Raw genomic sequence first — 26,552 nt, 5'->3', positions numbered from 1 at the left:
ACTTCTCTGGACACCCAGCAACCTGTTGGTCAGCAAGCGGTGTATCTTGTAGCTTGGCCTCCCTAAGTTTGCTAAAAGCCTAGAGGCAAACCACAGCTCTTCCTGAGGTCTGGCTGTTACTTATCTCTAAATCTCTCAGAACACTTTTGGTTCCTAGCACCATAAGAGTGTATTATTTGTATATTTAAAAAATTTTAAATTATAAGCCAACATTTAAAATGGGATATTTCACATAGCAATCCAAATTTCTGACTTCTCTAAAAAAAAGTAGAATATAATGGTGTAATATTTTGCAAATATCAAGCTGACTCATTTTAATTTTCTTTAAGCCGTGTTCCATTATAGACTCTTGTCTGAAGTGCAGCTCTGAGACTTATTTTCCTGATTAGGAGAGAGTAGAATAGGCTTAGTGGAGAGAAAAAGAATTTGTTAAATTTCCTTAATTCCATTTAACCTATGAAGTTCAGCACGCAGTAAGAATCTCATAGAATCTTCCCATACTGCAGAGGAGATGCTGCTTCCATCTAAGACAGCTAAGCCATGAAGCTGTAACATAGGGAAGTAAAAGAAAAGCCTGACTCTTAATTTAGGTGTAGAGGGGAGAAGGAAGAGAGATATAAGAGGAGCAGTGATTGAGAGACACATGACTCTCTCTTCCCTCCCCAGCTCTTCAAAACAGAAAGCCTTCCCGCTTTGCTTCTCTTTGGAATTTCAAGTAGAGATGACTTACAGACTATGCCCACACCAACAAGCCAACAGCCACATATGAGTAAAAATGATGGCCCAGTGTAGCTGGGAAGAGAGAGAAGGCCTGCATCTAGTCCCTCAGAGTGCCTTTTAGCTAAGGGTGAATCCAAGTTTTGTGGGTCTTGGAGTTTATGTGATGAAGGCAGGGAGGAGTTTTTAAGGAAACAGAACACAAAATTCTATATACAAAATTAGATATGGGGTCTTGCAAGGAGCTCTGCAAGTGAGCGGTGATACAGAATGTATCCGCAAGTTCCCACATAAGGAAGGTAGCCAAGAGAACTGGCTGGAATACAGGGGTAAGTAGCTGTGAAGCTCTCACTGGCTGGGAACAAAAAGTAGCACAGTATTAACTAATTCTCCCAACAATCCATTTTACAGATGAGGAAACTAGCGCACAGAGCAACTAACTTGACCAAGATTGCATAGCTACACATGGTGCAAACCAAATACATGTCTGTGGGAAAGATTTCTCTGCAAGGCCACCAATTTGCAACCTCCAGTTTATGATATTATTTGAATAAGCCAGAAAAAGACTTTAAATTCTGGCTTGGCTTCTCTGCTGAATGACCTTGGACTGGTCATTTACCTCTATAAATCCCTCTGTAACATTACGATAATATGATTAACCTTGCAGGGCTCACTCAGTGTTGGTTTTCTCTTTTCTCCTTCCCCCATATGGATGACTGCACTGAACATTCATGGGTATGCTTGTATATTTTCTGGAATGCACAATTCCTGCCTGTCATTCAAGACAAAACACATTCCCAATGCCTCTAGAAACAGTCTGATAGAGGAGACAGCTCTAGGCTGGGGGTCAAGATGCCTGTTCCAGTCCTGATGCTGTTACTAATCCTTTGTGTCATTTCAAGCCAGACACATCTTTTTGGGCCTCAGTGGCTCCATCTTTAAAATGTGGAGTTGGACGAAATCAATGGCTTTAAACTGCATTCTGGAAAACGCGACATTTCTCTAATGGTGGGAGGGGGCATGAAAGAAGGAGAAGAGACAGGGCAAGAGGGAGGCTGGGTGAGCAGGCTTATGGGTTCCCCATTTTGATTTCAGATTTCACAACCCTGTTTTAAGCCACCAGACTTTATTACAAGAGAGTATTCCACTTTCAATAAAACAAGTGGAAACTACCAGACCATTCATGTACTCACATTCCATGAAACTATATTTTCTTGGCTATTTTCTTATTTCCTTGTTGTCCTGAACACGGAACTAAAGGGTCTGACATGTTTTTAAAATTCTGGCTGAAATATACACTTTTTTTTGTCCTTCTCTCCTATTTCCTAACCAGAAGTGAAATTAAAGATGAAGAAGCCTAAGCAAGGACCAGCATGGAAACTTCCAGCAATATCACAGAGTTTTCAGCAAAATGTGGTGGATTTGGAAACTTCTCAGTTTCAAAATGGCTTCTAAGTGACACTCAAAAAGTGACACACGGAAGCTACATCTCATTATCCTGTGATTTAAAGAGTTGCTTATTTGCATTTGAATGTTTCTTGCCATGGGGAATGACCTTTCAGAAAGCAACTTCTTTGTATTTTTACTTAGACGTCTTATCTGATTGCCCCTAAGCTATCATTACAAACTCCATTAGGGCAATTTTTGTCTACCTAAGCTGGGGGACTGGAATAGACTAAGGAATGAATCAAGTCTCCATTCTTTTCAGCCATCCTCAGCTTTGGTTTCAGGGCAAGATAGACCCAAATCTACTTCCCAGTTTTCTGCTTAGAGAATAAGATGCTCATCTTTAAATTAGACTCTTGAAGTCCTTTAATGGAGGAGACACACAATGTTTGCAAATCATCACACATCTTCAGAGGAGGATTACCATATTCTTGAAATATTATGGAACTTTCATGTTTAATCTTCTAGATTAAAACAAATTTATCTCTTGATTTGAAGACAGCTGGGTGCATTGAAAGTCTGGAGAGCTGTGACTCAAATCTTGATTGTAATTTCACACCAGTCTCTAGGTGCCTTGGGGCAAATTACCTCCGTTGACCAGGCTGCAATTTTACCATTGGGAGCACTGGAGTAGATGGTTCCTAAGATCCTTCTCGATTTAGATATTCTAATGACAAATTACATTGAGGAAATTATCTCCAGTTGTTGGTTCAGTCTTCCAAATCACCAAAGGATCTGATTTTGAGGTTAGGCTATTAGAGTTGGCTCTTAATATTCTACACCCTGGGCTTCGGATCAGGCTGTCTAAAGACAGGAATGCTGGGTCTCCTTGAGATGACTGGCTTGCTCCCTCATTGGCTGGGATTCTTCATGTTCAGAGGTCCACTGAGAACTTCAGCTCACCATCATTTATCATTTACAATGGTATCTCAGCAGTCAGGTGTAAGACGGTGATCTGGACCCCTCACTGACGTTCCACCCAATTCTCCAGATAGCCTTTTCACTAATTTCTTTCATTCCTCCTTCATGACTGCGTCATGGTCCCTTTAAGGCAGCGGCCATAGTTGAGTGGTGGGAGCAGCTGCTGGCAGCAAAGAGACTTGCAGGATTTGGCCTACCCTGGGCCACTCACCGCGCACGCTCAGGACCGGGGGCTTGGTGGGAAAGGGGGGAGGGGCTTAAGGTGCGCCTGCGCATCAGGGGCGCGCGCAAGGGGCTGGTTTGGTGATCCCTTTAAGAAACCGCAGGCGGAGGAATTTCTCTGAGAGAAAATAATCCTACTCACGGGGCCCCTTGGAGGCCATTAACCCCCCGAGTCCCGGCCCCCCTCGCCCGGGCAGGCCCTCCCGCCCACGCGCGCACCCGTGGGATCTCGAGCTCTGCGGCCCGGCGCGCGGCATCCGCCCCCTCCCCACTCTCCGCGCCGGCCCGGCCGGGTTCTGGGAGGCTGCCGCGAGGCGGCCGTGCCTGCAGTGTGGGCGGGGGCCGGGGGGCCGAGAGGTTCCGCCGCCACTGCGCCGGGAGCCGCAGCGGTTCCGAGCGGGGCCCAACATGGCGGAGAGAGAGGTGGAGTCCGGCCCCCGAAAGAGGGTAGGTGAGGTGAGGCAGAACTCGGGCGGCGGGCGGCGGGCGGGCGGCCGGCGGCGGGGGGCGGGGCGGGGGCCGCGTCCCGGGGCCGGGAGTGGGCCGAGCGCAGGCTCGTGGAGGAGTCGCCGGGGCCCGGCTGGGGAGAGGCTGCGGGCAGGACCGAGGCCACCTTGAGTCTGGAGCGTGCTGGAGAGTGGTCCTTCGGCAGGTGGGACAAAGATTTGCTCCTGGTTGGGAGGGGGAGGGGCGGGGGCTGTTGTTTGCTTTTTAAAAAAAATTTTCCAGCACTGGGTGTGGGTTATCTGGGACAGGGGAGGGAAGGTGTCAGATTCTTAAGTGCATCTTTAGGAAATCAGAGTCTGGAAGTTTGAACTGGGGAGAGGTCAGGTGGGGGTGGTGGTGGCGGTGGCGGGAATAAGTCGTGGAGGGGGTCTGAGGAGGAATAACCGGGAGGGTACACCATCGCGAATTCACGTCCCTGCCTCCTTTCCCCTCCCCCCATAACCGTTATCAAAACTGAGGTGGAGGTGGTGCTCTTACCTGTGGAGAAGTGGGGTCGTTGGCATGTCCTGATTTAGGAGAAAGATTTTGGCAACTGTAAATGTCATGTTCTAGTCTAGACTCTTTACCAGCAATTAAGAACGTGGAAGAGTGTGACAAGTTTTGTCATAACAAGGATGTACCCAACCAACCTGCAGAGGTGAAGCCAGTTCTTCTAATAGGAGTTGTTGAGTGCCTTTTAAAGTTCGTCTTGAAACTTTTCTTATTTAACTCAGAATGGTTTTTTTTCAGATGGAGAACAATACCGTACTATTGATTGAGCAATATTTTTCAGAATTTTCTTTTACTTCCTCTCCTTCTAGCCCGTTAAGCAGTAAGTTTTCCTATCAGGAATCTTCCTTTTGGGAATCGTCTCAAAATGATCACGTTACTGTGAAGCCAACCCCGTAAAAAATTACTACTAAATCTTTATTGAGAAAGCTCTTTGGATTTAGCGTAAAATTAGCAATCTCATAATGATGTTATAGCTAACATTGTGAGTGCTTACCATGTGCCTGGCACTGTGCTTTACAAGAAGAATTTAACCTTAGGTTAACATTATAAAAAAACCCATTTTGCAGATGAGGAAATGAAGGCGTAAAGGGGTTACGTAATTTACTTAAGATCAGATACCTAGTTAGGAGGTTGAGCTGGGATTTGAGTCAAGGTTTGTCCCAGCTACGTGCTGGTGTTGGATGCCACATGGGAGTTTCTTTAATTTATTTCTCTTCTTAAAAGTTTAAATTATAAATAAGCAAAGAAGTGTCAAATAGTATTTTTTCAACAATTTATTAGGAAAATATTTTCAACTACACAGCAAAATTGAAAAAATTTGCCCGGAGCATTCATATACCCACTACCTAGATTCTACCAATAACGTTTGACTATATTTATTTCATCACATATTTATCATGTCTATCCCTTTATCCATTCATCAGTTATTTTAATGCATTTCGTTGTGGGTTTTGAGCAATTAAAATTTAATGTTGATAGTCTTAGGTTTATAAAATTTTAGATATTTCTTGTATAATAATTAGTTATTGGACAAGTTAAAATGTATGATAGTATGTCTGAATGTTTCATTTAGTATAAATATTGGGTGTGGAATGCACGTGTTTTGAAATTTTAAATTGTCCTTTGAGCTGTCAGTTTTAAACTGGATCCTCATTATGCTTCAGTAAAGGCAGATGGCATGTGGTCCACCAATGAAAATATATAGGGTAAATTACTTTAGGTGTGTAATGTTCCTTCAAGGAGATCTCTGAATGCTGTTGGCATTCACCTTATACGATAGAATGTTCTAGAAAACATCTATGCCCTTTGGTAACAAATTCAACTAGATTTTAAATACTTCTTTCTCTTCTGATAGATTTAAAAAGGTGCCACACTGGTAGCAATCTAAGCTTTATTTTTTAACAACATGTCATACACACAGCACTTGTACAGGGTTTCCCTGTTATTTTACCAGGTTAATTGTGGCGGAAGGTTACTTTCAGTATCTTTTAGGCTACATAATCCATTTTGGTTTTGATATTTGGTTAGAATGTTGAGTAGGCTAGTCCTGAATGGTACACGTGGTACATGTGCTTTTTTCATTTCTCGTTTTGTGTGTGTGTGTATGTGCTAAATTCCACGTGAATGCCATATGTATACTCCAAGCAGATTAGTGGGGACTGTGTTCAGAAGTACAGTATCTTTTTGAATAATTTGACTGTTTGCCTTGAGACAGTCAAACTACATAGACCTAGGTAATAAGTTTAGGCTGTTTAATCTGAAAGTGATGCCATAGTATTGTATTTATGATGCTTACTGCCTTTGACCTTTATAATCATAAGTTATAAAATATCTTTGGGGACCTATGCTAGTTGACTGTATGCTAGGCATTGTGCTATGGAATTTATGATTGTTTACGATGATGTATTTTGGCTCTCCTGCTAAATTGTGAGCTCCTTTAGGGTAGGGTCCTTTTTAGTACTTTTTGCATCTCCAATACTTATGACCTCCACATAAGAGGAACTCAAAAGACATACTGATTTTTGAAAAGAAAAGTTTACCTGTTATAATAGAGGCTTTGTGGCTTGAGTTCCAAGTTAATCTGCTTTGTAATTTTAGGAGCTTGTATAAACTTTTCCTATCATCCTGTATACCCAAAGTTCTCTCCTATGGATCCAGATTTAGGGATCTTCTGATTGTTCTGGATTATGGTTAGATGGGAGAGTGTATTTTAAGACCATTGGGTTAACAACTCTAAATTCTCTGCAGGCCTTCCTGGTGTCTTATGTTCTTGCTTGTGGGCAATTAGAACAATAGGTATTAATTAGATAAGAATGATTTGATTGTATTCAGACTATATCTGAATGCCAGTCTCTCAATTTGTGGGCATGGGGAAGCTGCGTATGCGGGTAGGTCAGCACTATATCCATCTATCATTTCTGCTATAGAAAGATCCAAGTTTGTAGGAAGGCCATTATTATAGAGACACACACACACACACTTTCTCTTTCTTTAAAGTAAGGATATTTTTGAGATAGTATTTATGCATTTTTTTAAGATTGTAAAATTATTTTCTAAAATAAGTTTTAAAATTCATTAGGTAGGCTTATTGTAAGTAGTGGAATGATTTTATGCATGGCTATTATAATAAACTTATGAAGCATGACTAGATCTGGTGGAAATTTTTTTGTGTGAAATCCCTGTATCTTTTCAAAGTTTACGTACAAAATAATAACTTTTGTAAATGTATGTGTTATTACCTGGTTTAGAAAGTTGTATCTATTTTCATACTTAAACTTGTCTGTATATTAAATTTGAGGTGTATGTTTGTTATGCTTAAAGAAAGAGAAAGCAAATGTATAAGGAGTATGCTTCCATTTTTGTAAAAACAAACTGACCTTTCTCTCCCCTCCCCATTTATGTGTCTATACTTATATATTTATGAGCTTGGAGAAAATTGTGAAGGATACGTATAAGGCTGTTACTGTTGATTACCTTCAGCAAATGAGAAAGGAAAGGGAAAATAAAGGAGAAAACTTTTGCAAAATGGAAAAATATGGTATAAAGCTAAGTGAAAATATAGACTATAAAATGTTATCTATATTGTTATTGTAAGTGTGTAAAAATTGAACATACGTGTAGACAAGAAATAGAAAATAACGTGAACAAATGAAAACATTGATTTTATTGTGTGATGGGATTATGGACAAGTTTTGTTTTGGATTTCTGTTATTTTAATATTTTATAATAAAATAATTGCAAAAGGTTGATCCCTCTTAATTCCTTAATGAACTTTTAATCTTTTGTCTTTTTGCTAAATGTGTTACTTAAAAGCATGGTGGTACATATCATTAAAAATACTTGCAGTTCATGTGTACACAATGTAAATCATCTGCTTTAAGAATGCATTGGCCCTTCGTATAAATAGCGAGCATTGGAAGAGACCATTGTAGTGTTGACAGTGATCCCAACTTGTTTCACAGTGCCCGTCTTGTAGCTAGCAGAGACTTCTCTAAATAATGGTAATACTTGGTATTTATAAACGTTTAAACTCCAGTCATTATTCTGAATATCTTATATGTAATATATCTTTTTTTTTTTTAAGATTTTATTTTTTCCTTTTTCTCCCTAAAGCCCCCTGGTACATAGTTGTATATTCTTCGTTGTGGGTCCTTCTAGTTATGGCATGTGGGACGCTGCCTCAGCGTAGTTTGATGAGCAGTGCCATGTCCGCACCCAGGATTCGAACCAGCGAAACACTGGGCCGCCTGCAGCGGAGCGCGTGAACTTAACCACTCTGCCACGGGGCCAGCCCCTTATATGTAATATATCTTTTAATCCTCAATTCTGTAAGGTGTAGTCACTATTACTGCCTCATTTTATAAATGAGGAAACTGAGGTACAGAGAGGTTTGCTCAAGGTCATAATATAATAGACTAAACCAGGATAAGTACCATTTGAAATGTACTGTTTGATAAATAGTATAGGTTAGAATTAATTATAATATATAATAATATATACATTAATTATATATAACTATATTATATATAATAACAGTATAGGTTCAGAATTCATTATCTGGAGTTTTTGGTTGTTGAAATAAATTGGATTGTATTTCAATCAAACTGATGTAAATTACTTCTCAGGTAGCATCAAATTAACTTTTTGCCTAAGAAATACATTCTTGTTTGAGATAACCTTAAAACATATCTTTGCAACTCATAGGTTTATTTTTAAGAAAATACACACTAAATATTTTAAAGCTATGATTTAAAGGTAAAGTTTGTGTTTCCTTTGAAATGGAGTGATTTCTTTATTTACTAAAGAAAATATAAGTAGATAAATGTAAAATTGCCATTTCTGTGGCTATTTAGAAGATATTTTTGAGTTCTATCTTAGGAAACCAGCTGCTCTTTAAAGATGATTGACGTTTCTTTTAAATATTCTGGTTATATTACTATGTTAACTATATGTAATTGTCTTAGCAAAGGAGAGAAAGGAAGGCATTATGGCATAGTATTAGGTTGAACTGTATGGAATTGCTGATATTAGACCATTTGACCTACAAAAATGCATTTTCATATGGCTCAATCTAATAGAGCATGAGCTTTTCAAAGTCAGGTTATGGTACAATCTCTGGTATTTAGTAATATTGGGATGATAACATCCACATCACCTTTCTTTCTTTCTTTTTTTTTTTTTTGAGGAAGATTAGCCCCAGCCCTGAGCTAACATCTGCCGCCAATCTTCCTCTTTTTGCTCAGGAAGATCGGCCCTGAGCTAACATCTGCGCCCATCTTCCTCTACTTTATGTAGCTTGACAAGCAGTGTGTAGGTCCACACCCAGGATGCGAACTGGCGAACCCCAGGCCACTGAAGGGAAACATGAGAACTTAACTGCTGTGCCACGGGGCCCGCTCCCACGTCTACTTTCTTATACTTAGAGAATACTTATAATGTTATTTTAATTGCATTCTTACCTTCTTTCTGGCCTCCCAGAGCTTGAGCTAGCTGCTTTCCTGCCTTTGACCAAAGATAGTACCTGAGCAAACCTTTTCTGTCCAACATATAGACTACTGTGTGCTGTAAGCTCTTTGAGATCAGGGATCATATGAGTTCATCTTTCTTTACATCTCCTGACATGTTGTCTTATATATTTAAATGTTTTTTATATATATGTATGCACTCGCATATATTTCATGCCTATGTGTTTGTAGGCAAAAATAAAAAACTTTCTATGTTTCATAATTCCATATCAATATAGAATATAAAGTATAGATTGGTACAGTGAAACCCCGTGTTATTATTGCATAGCTTTTTTTTTTTAAAGATTTTATTTTTGCTTTTTCTCCCCAAAGCCCCCCAGTACACAGCTGTACGTTTTTAGTTGTGGGTCCTTATAGTTGTGGCATGTAGGATGCCGCCCCAGCATGCCTGATGAGCGGTGCCATGTCTGTGCCCAGGATCCGAACTGGTGAAACCCTGGGCCGCCGAAGCAGAGCGCGAACGTAACCTCTCGGCCACGGGGCCGGCCCCTGTTACCCAGCTTTGACAACTAAACAGTTATCAACATTTTGCCATCCCTATCTCGTCTAACTTCTTCCTTCCTTCCTTCCTTCTTTTCTTTGTCTTTGAAATAATTTCAAAGAAATTTCAGGCATCACATCATTTAATCTATAAATACTTCTGTATGTATTTCTAACAGGTAAGAAGTTTTAAAAAATACAACTACAGTACTGTTAGACCTAACAAAATTAAGAGTTCCTTAATCCAGTCTGTGTTCCGATTTCTCTGATTCTTTAAGTATCCTTTTATAGTTGATTTCTTTAAGTCGCTATCCAAGTAAGGTTTGCCATTTCATTTGGTTTGTATGTCTAAGTTTCTCTTTAACCATCTCCCTCCCTATCCTATACCCCCTGTACTTTTGTCCATGCTGTTTGTTGAAATAACTAGGTCACTTGTCCAGGAGGACTTCCCACATTCTGGATTTGGCTGGTGAAATACTTGTGTTTAACATGTTCAGTTACCCTTCATATTTCCCACAAGTTAGTGTTAGATATAGAGGAGTGGTTCTCAACTTTGGCTCAAACTTTAGAATTACCCGGAGAACTTTTAAATGTCCTGATTCTGAGGTCACAGATCAATTAAATCAGAATTCATGGGGTGGATTCTAGGCATGAATATTTTAAAAAATTTCCCAAGTGATTTCAGTCTGCAGCCAGCCTTGAGAACTTGAATTGGTAGGGCTTTATGAGATTTAGATTCAGTTTCTTTGGAAAGAAAAATTCATAAATATTGTATAATTTATTTCCAATTAGATAATTTTAAGAATGAAAAGGTGTGCTGTTTAATAATTACAGTGGGACAGTAGCCATAAACCGGGACTGTCCTGGACAAATTGGGATGTATAGTCACCCTATTAGATTATGCTGTGAATTCTTGTTGCGTCATTCCGGGAGGCACATAAGTGGTTGTCACACTTTTAGTGGTATTAAAATTGATCAGATTAGTCAGTGGGATCCCACCATCATAGTTTCTTTTTTTTTTTTTTTAAAGATTTTATTTTTTCCTTTTTCTCCCCAAAGTCCCCCGGTACATAGTTGTATATTCTTCGTTGTGGGTCCCTCCAGTTGTGGCATGTGGGACGCTGCCTCAGCGTGGCTTGATGAGCAGTGTCATGTCCGCGCCCAGGATCCGAACCAAGGAAACACTGGGCCGCCTGCAGCAGAGCGCGTGAACTTAACCGCTCGGCCACGGGGCCAGCCCCACACCATCATAGTTTCTTAACTTTTCACCTAATAGATTTATCAGCCACTGATGATTTTTGCCCAGATCTGTTATTTCATTAGAAGAGTTTTCTATCATTTCTCCTATATTTATTCACTGGAATTCTTACATAAAGAGTTCTTTCATCAATTATTTGGTTACTCTGTAATGTCATTTGTACAGGAAAAGCAGAATAAACGTTTATCCCTCTACCCTGCCCCTTTTTTTGTTTTTTAAGCAGTTTTCAGAAGAATGAATTGATGCCTTGGCAAATCCCAAAGGTGAAATTTGGGAGGATATCATTATGAATTCATGGATTTTAATATATTTGATTTTTTAAAAATTTATTGTGGTCAGTATTCTTTTTGCTGTTTAAATTTGTCACATTTTTGATCGCTGGCTATCTGTATTAGTTTCTTAAGGCTGCCATAACAAATTACTACCAGCCTGGTGGCTTAAAACAAGAGGAATTTATTCTCACAGTTCTGGAGGCTAAATGTCCTAAATCAAGGCCTTGTTCTCTCTGAAGTCTCTAGGGAAGAATCCTTCCTTACCTCTTCCAGCTTCTGGTGGATTGATTTGTGTTCCTTAATTTGTGGTGTTCCTTAATTTGTGGCCGCATACCTCCAGTCTCTGCCTCTATCCTTATGTGACCTTCTTCTCTGTGTCTTCCTTACTATCTCTTCTAAGGATACTCTTAATTGGATTTAGGGTCCATCCTAATCCAGGATGATCTTATCTCAAGATCCTTACCTTAATTACACCTGCAAAGACCCCTTTTGCTCACATGCAAAGACCCCTTCTGCTCACATTCGGAGGTTCTGAGTGGACATGTCTTTTAGGGGCCACAATTCAAACCACTATAGTCCACCAAGTCATCCCTAAAACTTCGCATCCATCCCATGTGCAAAATACGTTTACCTTATCCCACCATCCCCCAAAGTCAACCAATTACAGCATGAACTCTTAAGTCCCAAAACTCATCTAAATATCAGCAGCTCAAAAACTCCCAAATCTCACCATCTAAATCATCTAAATGAGGTATGGGAGTGATTCTGGGTATGATTCATCTGGGGTAAAATTTCTCTTTATCTGTGGACCTGTGAAACCAGAAAACAAATTTTCTGCTTCCACAATACAATTGTGGAACAGGCATAGGATAGACATTCCTATTCTGAAAGGAGAAAAATGAATCACTGGTCCCAATCAAGTTCAAAACCTAGCAGGACAAATTTCATTAGATTTCAAGGCCGGCGAATAGTTATCTGTGGTTTGATCCTCTGCCTCTGTGGCTTGGTCCTTGGAGGTGCTGTAGACCTCTGCCCTGGGCCTGCTTCTCTGGCCTCTGCCTCTGTGTCTGTGGCTCTGTCCTCAGAGTCATTTTCCTTTTTTTTGAAAGGTAGCACATGTTTGCAGCTGGGTAGCTTTATTAACTCTTTCCTGCCCTTAGAGTTCCAGAAGTCAGACAGCTTTTTTTCATTTTTGTCTAGTCTCTGTTCCTTTAAGTACAGACTGGCAGTGTTCTTACTGGTATAATATGCTCAAAAACCTTGTGAGTCTCCTCTCTGTATTAAGGGGACCCACATACTTAGACGAGAGGGTTCTTTACAGATCCTTCCTGGATAACTCCATATTTCTGACTTAAGCTGAGATGATTGATTGGATCCATGAGTGACCCATCTAATATCTTCAGCAAATGGTTTTCTAGCCACACACTTGGCCGTATCTCTAGAGCACACTTTTCTAATGGTGAATTTCCTGAATTTAGCATCCTTTGCAATCTGGATAGGCTGAGAACCTCCTAAATCATCAAGAGTTGTTTCCTTTTTGCTTAACAGTTCCTTCCTCAATTTATCTCTTTCCTTTTGCTTTTACTTAAGCAGCAAGGAGAAACAAGGCTGCACTTTGAACGCTTTGCTAAGAAATCTCCTTAGCTAATATCCAAGTTCATTGCTTCTAAGTTTTGCTTTCTAGCCAACAGCAGAACACAATTCAGCCAAGTTTTCTGCTATTTTATAGCAAGGATCACCTTCTAATTCCCAGTAACATAGTCTTCATTTTCTTCTGAGATCTCATCAGAAGCGCCCTTAACATTCATGTTTTTCCCAGCATTCTGTTCATGGTATATGTATTTTTTAAGATGATATGAGCTTTCTCTTTGCTACTCACTTCCTTCTGAACCTTCAACAGAGTTGCCTTTAATACCCATATTGGTACCAACTGTCTCTTCAAGGCAATCTGGCCTTTTTCTACCATGTTTCTCAAAATTTATCCAGCCATTACCCATTACCCATTTCCAAAGCTACTTCCACATTTTTAGGTATTTCTTACAGCAGCACGCCACTTCCATGTACCAAAATCTGTATTAGTTTTCTTGATTTGCCATACACAAATCACCACAACTTGGTGGCCTAAAACAACAAAAATTTATTCTCTCACAGTTCTGGAGGCTAGAAGTCCCAAATCCACATGTGGGCAGGGCCATGCTCTCTCTGAAGGCTCTAGGGAAGAATTTTTCTCTCTTCCAGCCTCTGGTGGCCCCAGGTGTCCCTTGGTCCGTGACTGCATAACTCCACTTTTTGCCCCTGTCTTCACATAGCCTTCTCTGTCTGTCTGTCTTCTGTCTCTTCTAAGGGCAGTCTTCACTGGATGACGGCCCACCCTAATCCAGGGTGATCTCATCTCACGATCTTTGCATTAATTACATCTGCAAATAAGTTTATTCCAAAAAGGTCTCATTGTGAGATTCCCGGTGGATGTAACTTTCGGGGGCCACAATTCGGCCTACAACAGGGTCTTTAAGGTTACCACCTGAATCCTTTTTAAAAATTGTTATTTTATAGTTGAATAATTACCCTAAAACTTTTTGTGTTAAAATATACATAACATAAAATTTACCATTTAAAGTGTATAATTCAATGACATCAAGTAGATTAACAATGTTGTACAACTATTACCACTCTCTCTTTGACCCCAAACAGAAATTCTGTACACAATGAGGAATAACTCACTGTTGCCCGTTCCTCCAGCCCCTGGTATGCTTCAGTCAATTTTCTGCCTCAATGAATTTACCTATTCTAGATATTTCATATAAGTGGAATCAGACAGTATTAGACCTTTAGTGTCTGGCTTATTTCGCTTAGCATAATGTTTTCAGGGTTCATCCATGTTGTAGTATGTGTCAGAACTTCATTCGTTTTTATGGCTGAATAATAGTCTATTGTATGTATATAATACATTTGTTTATCCATTCATGTGTTGATGGACACTTGGGTTGTTTCTGCCTTTTGGCTATTGTGAAAAATGGTGCTATAAACTTAAGTATCTGTTTGAGTCCCCACTTTCAGTTCTTTTGGGCATACCTAGAAATGGATTTGCTGGGTCATATGGGAATTCTGTGTTTATCTTTTTGAGGAATCCACAGAGGCTGTGCCGGTTTCCATTCCCACTGGCAATGCCCAAGGGGTCTGATTTCTCCATATCCTCTCCAATACTTGTTCTTTTCTTTTCTTTTTTCATAATAGCTGTTCTAGTGGGTGTGAAGTGGTATCTCATTGTGGTTTTGGTTTGTATTTTTCTAATGACTAATGATGTTGAGTATTTCTTCTTGTGCTTATTGGTCATTTGTATATCTTCCTTGCAGAAATGTCTATTTAAATCTTTTGCTCATTTTTTAATTGGGTAGTTTGTTTGTTGTTGAGTTATAGGAGTTCTTTATATATTCTAGATATTAAACTCTTATCGGATATGTGATTTGCAAACATTTTCGCCCATTCTGTGGGTTGCCTTTTTAGTCTATTGATAGTGCCCTTTGATCCAAGAAAGTTTTCAATTTTGATGAAATCCAACTTACCTGTTTTCTTTTTGTAGCTTGTGCTTTTGTTGTCATATTTAAAAACCATTGCCAAATTCCAGATCATTCAGTTTTTCCCATATGTTTTCTTCTAAGAGTTTTATAGTTTAGCTCTTTAATTTAGATTTTTAGTCCATTTAAAGTTAATTTTTATTTATGGTATAAGGTAAGTGTACAATTTTGTTCTTTTGTATGTGGATATCCAGTTTTTCCAGCACCATATGATGAAGTCTCTTCTTTCCCCATTGAATGATCTTGGCACCCTTGTCAAAAATCATTTGACCTTTGTGTTAATCAGCTTGGACTACCATAACAAAATACCACAGACTGGGTGACTTAAACCACAGAAATTTCTCACGCTTCTGGAGGCTAGGAAGTCTAAGATTAAGGTGCTGGCAAGGTAGGTCTTGTTCTGAGGCCTCTTCTCTTGGCTTATGGGCAGCCACCATCTTGCTGTGTGCCTTCATAATTTCTTCTTTGTGTGTGTTGAGAGAGAGAGGAGCAAGCTCTTTGGTGGCTCTTATAAGGACACTAATCCCATCATGAGAGCCCTGTTGCTAATTACCTCCCAAGAGTCCCATCTCCAAATACCATAATATTGAGGTTTCAGGCGTCAGCATATGAATTTTGGGGACACAAACATTCAGTCCATAACAACCATGTATGTATTTTAAGTGCTTATTTGTGCACTCTCAGTTCTATTCCATTGATCTATGTGTCTCCTTGTACCAGTACTACACTGTTTTGATTGCTGTGGCTTTGTAGGAAGCCTGAAATTGAAAAGTATGAATCCTCCAATTTTTTTCTGTTTTTCTACTGAGGCAGATTAGCCATGAGCTAACATCTGTGCTAGTCTTCCTCCACTCTATGTGGGTCACCACCACAGCATGGCTGAGTGATGTAGGTCCGTGCCTGGGATCCAGACCTGTGAACCCTGGCTGCTGAAGTAGAGCGTGCCGAACTTAAACACTACGCCATGGAGGCCAGCCCCTGTTTTTTTTTTTCAAGATTTTTTTGGCTATTTGGGGTCCCTTAAAATTCCATGTGAAGTTTAGGATAGTTTTTTTTTTTTTTCTATTTCTGCAAAAAATGCCGCTGGGATTTTGATAGGGATTGAATTTAATTTGAATCTCTTGGGTAGTATTGTCATCCTGTGTCTTCCAATCAGTCAACATGGAATGTCTGTCCAATTATTTAGGTCTTTAGTTTCTTTCGGCAATGTTTTGTACAAGTCTCTTGGTGTACAAATCTTGCACCTTCTTGGTTAAATTTTTCTGAAGTATCAATCAATGTAATACACACATTAATAGAATGAAGGAAAAAACCACATGATCATCTCAGTTGATGTAGAAAAAGCATTTGAAGAAATCTAACACCCTTTTATTATAAAAGGACTCAATACACTAGGAATAGAGGGGAAGTTTCTCAACATGATAAGCGGTATATATGATAAGTCATATAGTTAACATCATATTCAACGGTGAAAGACTGGAAGCTTTCTCCCTGAGATCAGAAATAAGACGAGGATGCCCTCTTTTCTCAAATTTACTCAATGTAGTATTTGAAATTCTAGCCAGAGCAGTTAGGCAAGAAGGAAGTCAAAGGCATCCAGGTTGGAAGGAAAGAAGTAAAACTATCTCTATTTACAGATGACATGTTAGTATATGTAGAAAACCCGAAAAATTCACCAAAAAAACCAAAACAGTAAACCCTGTGAGAGCTAATAACAAATTCAGAAAGTTCATGATAAAAAAATCAACACACAAAAATTAGTAGTATTTCTATACACTAGCAATGAACAATCCTGAAAGGAAATCAAGAAAATGATTTCATTTATATTAGCATCAAAAAAAAAATATTTAGGCACTTGTATCTTTTTGGCTTAACTGCAATAGTCCTTGAAAGACTCTCCCCTTTTTGGCCAAAAAGATGTACCTAGGCTCATCCTATCCATTCCTATCTCAGACTTTGAATTAACTCCGGGAACCCTGGTACCTTTCAGTGGGGAATGGTAGAGACTTCGGCAGCTTTTTGAAGTTAGTGTCTTTTTTTGAGGAAGATTAGCCCTGAGCTAACATCCGCTGCCAATCCTCCTCTTTTTTCTGAGGAAGACTGGCCCTGAGCTCACATCTGGGAACCCTGGGCCATTGAAGCGGAACGTGCGCACTTAACCGCAGTGCCACCAGCCCAGCCCCTGAAGTTAGTGTCTTTTTGAGATGGTATCAGGTGTGTATTTCTCATTTGTTCCTCAACCTACATCTGGCTTTTCCCTCTGTTTTGCCATTGAAATTCTTTTTTTTTCCCCTTCTTCTCCCCAAAGCCCCCCCCAGTACATAGTTGTATATTCTAGTTGCAGGGCCTTCCAGTTGTGGGACGCTGTCTCAGCATGGCCTGATGAGTGGTGCTAGGTCTGCGCCTAGGATCCAAACCAGGAAAATCCTGGGCCGCTGAAGCAGAGCACGGGAATTTAACCACTTGGCCACGGGGTCAGCCCTGAAATTCTTTTTAAGATCACTGAAATGACCTAGTAATCACCAAGTCTAATGGATGCTTTTCAGAACTTTTGTTATTTGATCTCTCTTAGACATCTGACCATATTGCCCATTCCTTCCTTGAAACTTCTCCCTTGTTTATAAGATGGCTTTCTCATGGTTCTCTTGAATTGCTTCTTTTCGTCATCTTTGACTCATTTTGCATGCTCAGTAAGTGTTGTTCTCTCGGCCTGTATTTTTCTTGGGTAATCTCTTCTACAGTAGTTTTAACCTCTACCCATTAAATAATATTATGTGATTCCCTTTCTAATTCTTTGCTTTTTTTGTCTTTAAAACTTAAAATCTGTGTTTGCAAATGAATACTTTGGCTTGTATTTTGCTGTCTTACAAGTACTGGTAATTCAGTATACCTAAAACAGAACTTCTTATTCCCCTGGCGAGTACTTAGTCTCCCCATTGGTGCCCCATTCCTTCTCAACCCGTTTTTCTTCCTGTGTTCTGTGTTTTAATTATCGTCTTCTAGTCACCCAAGTTAGAAACCTGTGAGTCTTGCTTCTTCCCTTGCTCTTATTAATCCAGTTTTAATTGGTAAGTGTTGTTGAGATTACCTCAGATATGATTTTTAAAACTTTATTTCTACTGCCACCAACCCCGTCCTGATATTCATTTTGCTTGCTTTTGTCTTCTTACTTTCCTTGCCTTACAACACTCCTTTTCCCTCTCCCTTCTCTACTGTTTTCTCTACCCTCTTCATTTTATATACTGGAGACTGATTTATCTTTGGAAATGAAGATCTCTTCATCTAAAAGGTAACGAGTTGACTCCCTTAGTACAATGCCAATTCCCCAAGATAGGTTCTGTTTGAATTCTCTCTCTGTGGCAAGAGGCACGTTGCCTTACAGCTCTGGCTCTCCTAGAAATTTACTTTTCCTTCATGGAAGTGTTTCTTTCTGCTTATCTCTGCTACTATCATGCTAGCCTTGGTAGGAGTCCTTCTTGGGCCCTGCAGCCCGAATGTGGATACAGAATCTTTGCAGGCTGTGACTTTTGAACAAGACTTTATTAAAAGTTTAGTATAGTAGGAGGGAGGTAGAAAACAGATATTGGCTCTTAAATGTGGTTGACCTAGGAGAAATGGGCACCATTTACCTGCGGAGCCTTCAGCCACTCTTCTAGTGAGCAGAGGACACCTTTTCTTTGAAACCCAGCAGTTTGAGATCCGGGGGAAAGAATGCATTTTCCCGCCATTGTTCTAAGGACCTAACATTCTGACCTATAATTTGTTGTTTTTAGGCTGACTACCATTGGGAATATCAGTTTGCTTCAGGAGATTCGCTCTCCCTGCTTCAGAGGTGTATCATTACTCTTTGGCCCCAATGGAGTGAATAGACTAACATTAGTGTGAGAGATTCGTTCATTCAACAGATATTTAGGACATGTATCAGGTGTGGTTTTAGGTGCTGGAGAAATAGTAATGAACAAGAAAGACAAAGTTCGTACCTGTGGTGGGGGGGACAAGATAGAAAATAAACAAGAACTAGATAAAATAATTTCAGGTAGTGAAGAAAATCAGATAGCATAGGATAATATGATAGTGAGTGATTGGGGTGGGAAGAAACAATATCACATATTTCTCTGAGAAGCCAGTTTGTGTTTTTTAGATATGATCTCTTAAAAGATTCCTGGGGCCGGCCTGGTGGTACAGCAGTTCAAGTGCGCATGTTCCGCTTCTCGGTGGCCTGGGGTTTGCTGGTTCGGATCCCGGGTGCGGACGTGGCACCGCTTGGCACGCCATGCTGTGGTAGGCGTCCCACATATAACGTGGAGGACGATGGGCACGGATGTTAGCTCAGGGCCAGGCTTCCTCAGCAAAACAAGAGGAGGACTGGCAGTAGTTAGCTCAGGGCTAATCTTCCTCAAAAAAAAAAAAAAAAGATTCGTTAGCTCCTGTATACAGGATGAACTTCAGGGAGCAAGATGGGAAAAAGAGTCATTTAGGAGGCTCTTGGTGTAATCCATGTGTGAAAGTGATCATTGGAAAAGGTGGAGATGGTGAGCATTGGTTGTGATATATTTTGGAGGTGGCGTCGATAGGACTTACTGATGATTATAGGGAAATAAGACTACAGACCCCTAGAGTTTTACTTTGAAAAACTAAATAGTTGCTAACACCATAAACCAAGATGGGAAAACTGGCAAAGAATACACATAGTATGGGGATGAAGGAGGAAACTATTATTTCGTTATTTTAGATTGCTCTGCTAATCTAAATTGCTGATGATTAGTGACGACTTCAGCGTAGCCTAGATCAGAGTTTCTCGGCCTCAGTACCGTTGCCAGTTTGGACCAGGTAGTGGTTTGTTGGGGGAGGGAGGAGTTGTCCTGAGCAGTGTGGAAGTTCAGCAGCTTGCTTGCCCGCGATCAGCTCCGTGCCCACTGCATCCACAGTACTGAGTCCTCGTTTGTGACAACTCAAAATATCTCCAGACATTGCCTAATGTCTCCTGGGGGCAAAATTGCCCCCGTTTGAGTACCACTGGTCTAGATATTTTTACCATGTATCCTAAAGACCTGTCCAAATTGTTCTAATCTATGTATCCAGCTGTTTCTCATGCCATTCTGTTATATAAATTCTGATACTACCACATTGATTGACATGCCAGTTTTCTTACCATTGTGCCTTTTTAAAAATCATATTTTATTCAGCCATAACTACTACTTAGCATATTTCTTTCCAGGGATATTTCTATGCATGTGTACATGATTAACATTGTATGTACAATATGTTAACATGATTAACTTCATATGTACAATTTTGTTTCTTGAGTTTTTTAACCTAAATTTTCATCGTAAGCAGTTTCCTCTGTTATTAAACATCTACTTATAAACCTAATTTTACTGGCTTTATAATATTCTGTGGCATAGATAAACTGTAATATAGGAATATTCTTCCATTCTTAGATTGTTTGAATTTTTTTCCCTATTGATAATGGGGCTATACTGGGGGAAATGCCCGGACATTGTGATAGCCAAAGGAGTGATAGCCAGAGGGTTCAAGATTTCTTTCTGGGGTGATGAAAATATTCTAAAGTTGATCCTGGTAATGGTTGTATAACTCTCAGTATACTCACAGTCATTGAATTGTGTACCTCAAATGGGTGAATTATATGGCATGTGAATTATATCTCAATAAAGTTGTTAGAGAAAAAGGAGGCTAAAGCAAACAGCATTGTGTAATTTTTGTCTGTAGCTCTGCTTTCCTAGAAGTGAAATTACTGACTCAAGGCATGTCAAAGATATATTTAAAATAAGGTTTATTGAGGTATAATTTATGTAGAGTAGAATTCACCCTTATTGTTGTACCCTTATTCACCCTTATTATTGTACAATTCTGTAAATTTAACAAATGCATATAGTTCTGTAACTATCACCCCAGTCAATATATAGAACACCTCCATTATCACCCAGATTCCTTCATGCCCCTTCATAGTTAGCCTTTCCCCTACCTCTAGTCCCATATCTATTTTCTGTTCTGTAATTTTGTGTTTTCAGAAAATCATATAAATGATACAATACAGTATGCACCCTTTTGAGTTTTCCTTCTTTCACTTAGCAATATGCAGTTGAGATTCATCCATGTTGTTGCATGCATCAGCCGTTCCTTTTTACTGGTAACTAATATTCCATTTTATGGATGTACCACAATTTGTTTATCCATTTGCCAGTTGAAAGACAATTGTATTGTTTTTAGTTTTTGTTGATTATGAATAAAATCATCATAAACATTTGCCTATAGGTTTTTTTGAAATACTGTATTTTAACAAAAATATACTTCCTTTAACAATTTGCCGTTTTAAAAAATTTTAAAGCAAAGTATACAAAAGGGAAAAAAAAGCTTCATTCCCAAGAAGGAATTAATAAAAGGAAAAGGCTTATGTGTTAGGTATAATTTCGTTATACGTATTTGTTCAAATTTACCTTTTTCCGCAATGAATTTGAGGCAATTTACAAAAAGGTATGTAAAAAAAATGAAAAGAAATAAAGGACCATGGTAAAGGAAAGTACAGATATGATAGTTCTGATGTTGTGATTGATTAGGGAATATGATTAAAGAATGTCCCGCTATCAAATGGAGGAAACATTACTGCGTTTTTGAAGAAACAGCATTTTCTGGCACTGATTCTAAAAGTAGTTTCAGGTGTTAATCTTCAGTAGGAGACACTGATTAATGTAATGAACATTGTCTTCAGTAACATTTTCTTTTCAACAGAAAAAGCGGTCTGAATTTCTTGCCTATAGGTTTTTTAAATAAACATATGTTTTTATTTCCTTTGGGTAAATAGGAGTGGGATTGCTGGGTCATATAGTATCTGTTTGCTTAGATTGTGTTTTGAAAGCTATTTATATGTTTTGGATAGAAATCCTGTATTATATATATGTTTTGCAAATATTTTCTCCTAGTCTATGGCTCATCTTCATTTTCTTAACAGTGTTTTCCAAAGAGCAGAATTGAGATTGAGACTGGTGAAATACAGACATATACACAGACACGAATTTAATTTTGTGCAAATCAGCAGATAGATCATCTTAGAGGACTCAGAAGAAAACATATCATGGTGTATTTATTTTTAATTAGCAGTATGCTTCAGAACTTCCTGGGAGAATTCCATCTCTCCTCCCTCACCATGTACACTAATGTCCAGTCCCTATCTATCCCAGACCGTCTGAAAGAAAATATGGGTGGGAAGGTGGAGGATTGCGGAGTAGGAACCACTCTGTGGCCATAGTAGAATTTGGCCCTAGTACTTAGTAACCATTCTGGTGATCTAGTGGTTAAGATTTGGTGCTCTGACCACCATGGCCTGGGTTCGTTTCCTGGTCAGGGGACCGCACTACTGACTCTCGGTTGTCATACTTTGGTGGTTGCGTGTTTCTGTGATGCTCAAAGCTATGCCACTGGTATTTCAAATACCAGCAGGGTCACCCATGGTGGACAGGGTTTAGCGGAGCTTCCAGACAAGGCAGACTAGGAAGAAGGACCTGGCCACCGCTTCTGAAAAATTGGCTATGAAAACCCTATCAGTAGCAGGGGAGCATTGTCTGATAGAGCCCTGGAAGGTGAGAGGATGGAGCAAAAAAAGAGCAGGCAGGGTTCTGCTTTGCTGTACGCCGAGTCACTAGGAGTTGGAATCAACTCGAAGGCACTAACAACAAGCTTGTCAGTAACGTGGTTTTTGTTTTCTTGTGCATAAAATGGAAATAAAGACACTATCTAACTCTTAGTAAGTTTCACAAGGTTAGTGCACATGAAATACCTAGGGTATACTGCTAGGTGGTAATTTGTAGAAGCACAGGGGAAAGAGTAGGAGCCCAAGGATAGTGTCATGGAAACCTTGGAAGTCATTGCCAGGAAGTGGGAATGAGCGTTACTCTCTTCTTGCCTTTGATTCCATGTGACACTTGAATGGTTGAAGTAGCAAATATTTGCTCCAGTTATTCTTTCATTCGACCCATTTGTTCTATTGAAATTGACTATGACATTTTTAGAAGTTCTTGTATTCCAATATATCATAGTAACTTCCTTGCTTCTTTAAATGATTTTTCATAGAATTTATGTCAGAGTTGAAGTGTTTCTCTAAAGATAGTTCTAGAAAATATGCATGCTTACTGTCCTTCACTTTTTTTTCATGTTTGTTGTCTTAACGTACATGTTAGAGAAGTAAATACTTTTCTTACTATAATTTTTCTTTTTTAAGATTGGCACCTGAGCTAACATCTGTTGCCAATCTTTTTTTTTTTCTTCTTCTTCTTCTCCCCAAAGCCCCACAGTACATAGTTGTATAGTCTAGCTGTAGGTCCTTCTGGTTGTGGCATGTGGAACGCCGCCTCAGCATAGGTTGATGAGTGATACGATGTCCTCACCCAGGATCCAAACCGGCGAAACCCCAGGCGCCTGAAGTGGAATGCGCAAACTTAACCACTCAGCTACAGGGCGGCCTCGCTATAATTTTTATATATGGAAAACAATTTTACTTTAAATGAAGTAATATTCGATAATATTGAGCAGGAAAAAGGGTGCTGTGTCTAGTAACAAGGGAGGATTTGCTTTATTTGTTTAGTTGCCATTTGTTGGAAGAAAAGAATACAGAAAGGCTCCAAAATAGTGAGTTATTTTTAGGGATGTAAGAAGTTTTATTCGCAAAAAACCTGCTTGTTTAGCGTGAGGAATACAACTCTGCATTCAAGAGGTTTCTAGTTGATCACTACTTTTTCTTTTAACCTTTATTGTAGAAATTTTCAAACATAAGTGTAGAGCAAATAGTTCAACTAATGCGCGTGTATTCATCATTCATCTTTTTTAACAGTCATCAACTTTGTGTCTGTTGCTTCATCTCTTCCTCCCACATTTCTTTCTCTATAATATTTTAAAGCAAATTCTAGATGTATTTCATTTCACCTACTAATACATAAAGTGTGTATCTCTAATTAATACAGTCTCTTTTTAAAAAACACATAACCTTAAAACCATTATCACACTGAACTAAATCAACACTAATTCCTCAATATTACCTAACACACTATCTGTTTAGCTTTCTTGTTTTGTTTCAAAAAGCTAGGAGCTAAAACAAGGTTCGTGTATTGCTAAAACAGCGTTTGTGGGTTGTTATGTTTCTTTAGCCTCTTTTAATCAATAAATTTCCCCATTTAACAAATGCCGTTTACTTTTAGAAGACACTGGATGATTTGTTCTGAAGCATTTGCCACATTCTGGGTTTTGCTGATTATATCCTGGTGTCATTGAACATGTTCCTCTATTCTTCATGTCCCCTGTAAACTCTTAGAAGTGTGATTCGATTCAGGTTCAATTTGTTTTGCTTTTTTGGAAAGAACTCTTTATAGGTGGTGCTATGACACCACTAGTGGAAGCAAGTCACTTTTGGTGATGTTCATCCTAGTTCAGGTGATGTCAGCCTAATCCATACATTAAAAAGCTCCCCTTCGGTTTTTGACCTAATGGCATTTACTGATAATTATTTCTTGATTCACCATTTCATTTCATGGTGGTTTCCTAATTCTTTTATTTCTCCAGTGTTTATTAGCTATGATTATTTTATAGAGAAGAACTCTCCCTGATCACCTATTTGGTTTCTCTAATACCTTGAAATAGTGTTAATATAGAAAAGATAAGAGAAATGCTTGAGTCTTTTATTTGTCATTTTTAAGAATGAGTTGATGCCCAGGCAGCTCCACAAATAACCAGGGAAGGTTGTTTTTTGGGGTTGGGGGAGTGAGGAGGGGATATCAGGATAAATCATTTAAAATGGATTTATATACAGTCACGTGCCACATAATGTGTCAGTCAGTGACGGGCTGCATGTATAATGATGGTCCTGTATGATTAGTACCAAATAGCCTAGATGTGTAGCAGGCTGTACCGTCTAGGTTTATGCAAGTACACTCTATGATGTTTGCACAATGACGAAATCGCCTAACGACATTTCTCAGAATGTATCCCTGTCATTAAGTGACGATTGACTGTATATTTATTGTATGTCAGTCTCTTGTACCATCTTTGGTCAGTAAAAGCCTCTTCAGGTTAGCTTTGAGTCATTTTTTCATGACCCCATAGTCTTTGATAACTTGCTTTCTGGTGCAAGATGAAACATGCTCATCTGTAAATTCCCTACTCCAGACCTGAAGTCAGCCATTTCACCCAGGAGCCCTGGTTCCTTTTAGTGGGAAATGGTATTTAGAGACCAAAGCAATTGATTAGTTTTTAAAGTTATATGGTCTCAAATTTTAGATTTAGAAATGTCGTTTGGAGTTTCTACTTAGTGTAGGATTCTGTGTCCTAAGTATTTTGCACGTTCATAACTGGACTCATTTGATCACCATTTAAAAAGATTAAGTGACAAAGATTCTCATATTGAATATGATCTCTACTTTGTGTTGCGTATAAGAGAAGTTTTAAATGAAGTGAAACTAAGCAAGTTAAAAATAAAAGAATGTATAAAGCAAATGCAGCAAAAATTAAAGTTTTAATATTAAAATGATCTTATTCATGGGAAAAGTAATTAACTGCTACTAACAAATTTCTGACTTTATGTTTGTAAGAGATATGTCACATTGAGGATGTAATTGCTATGAGTCGTTATGTATCAAAAAACCTTGTATTGAAGTATATAAAACAAAAATTTAAATGGTTTAGAGGAACTGAAATTTAATTGAACTCATACACTATGGGGAAAACATTATCATCTTTTTACACTCCCAAGGAATATTTACAGCAATTAATCATAATTTACACTTCAGAAAAAAATTACAAATTTCAAAACCTAAAAATTTACAGACTACGTTCTTTGACCCCAGCACAATAAAGTTGAAATGAGTAAAGTGCCAGTTAAAACAACCCAACTGGGCCAGCCCCGTGGCCGAGTGGTTAAGTTCGTGTGCTCTGCTTCGGCGGCCCACGGTTTCACCGGTTCAGATCCTGGGCGCAGATGTGGCACCACTCATCAAGCCATGCTGAGGCGCCATCCCACATGCTACAACTAGAAGGACCCTCAACTGAAAATATACAACTATGCACTGGGGGCCTTTGGAGAGAAAAAGGAAAAATAAAATCTTTAACAAAAAAACCCAACCCAACCATTTGGAAATTTTAAAACTTCTAAGCAACTTTTGGGTTGAACAAGTGAAACTAACTTGAATTACAAACTGTTTAGAATATAACGAGTTATATATCAATTAAACCTCAATAAAAAAAGAATATAACAATGAGAGCACGCCATATCATAACTTGGTATATAGGAGAGCTATACTCTAAAGAAAATAGCATTAAATGCTTTCAGTAAAAAAAAAAAAAAGGGAATTGCATGTTCAACTTTATATGTTAGAACAATGAAATAAACCTGAGGAAACCACAAGGGAATAATTAATAAAGTTGAAAGTAATGTGTTAGAAAAAATGAATTAAGAAATAGAAAATCTATAGACTGATAAAAATAAGTGCTGATTCTCTGTAAAGAGACCAGTAAAGTAAAGAAGTTTCTGATAAGTCTAATTGAGGGGAAAAAAAAGAAATACATAGTATTAAGGAGAAGAAAAGGCTTATAATGATAAATAGATTGGGGATAATATGTTGAACTAGTCTATGTG

The 26,552-nt window shown here is 38.8% G+C and overlaps 1 protein-coding gene across 16 annotated transcripts in view; it reads left to right on the top strand.

Annotated features, from left to right (window-relative positions):
- Positions 1 to 3,255: 3,255 nt before the first annotated feature.
- ZMYM4 (zinc finger MYM-type containing 4) overlaps positions 3,256 to 26,552 on the top strand; it is a 168,067-nt gene continuing 144,770 nt past the window's right edge. For 2 of the 16 annotated variants that reach the window (XM_070260444.1, XM_070260443.1), the window contains exon 1: positions 3,359 to 3,762. In XM_070260444.1, the coding sequence (XP_070116545.1) occupies positions 3,715 to 3,762 (48 nt within the window). In that variant the 5' untranslated portion in view covers positions 3,359 to 3,714. Of the gene's footprint in view, positions 3,763 to 3,815; positions 3,959 to 26,552 lie in introns of those variants that run through there. The other 14 variants (XM_070260448.1, XM_023633633.2, XM_070260445.1 and 11 more) reach the window with 13 other exon arrangements.

Source organism: Equus caballus, chromosome 2 (genome assembly GCF_041296265.1).
Source record: "Equus caballus isolate H_3958 breed thoroughbred chromosome 2, TB-T2T, whole genome shotgun sequence".
Taxonomy (NCBI): domain Eukaryota; kingdom Metazoa; phylum Chordata; class Mammalia; order Perissodactyla; family Equidae; genus Equus; species Equus caballus.
This window is presented reverse-complemented; position numbering and strand designations above follow the sequence as displayed.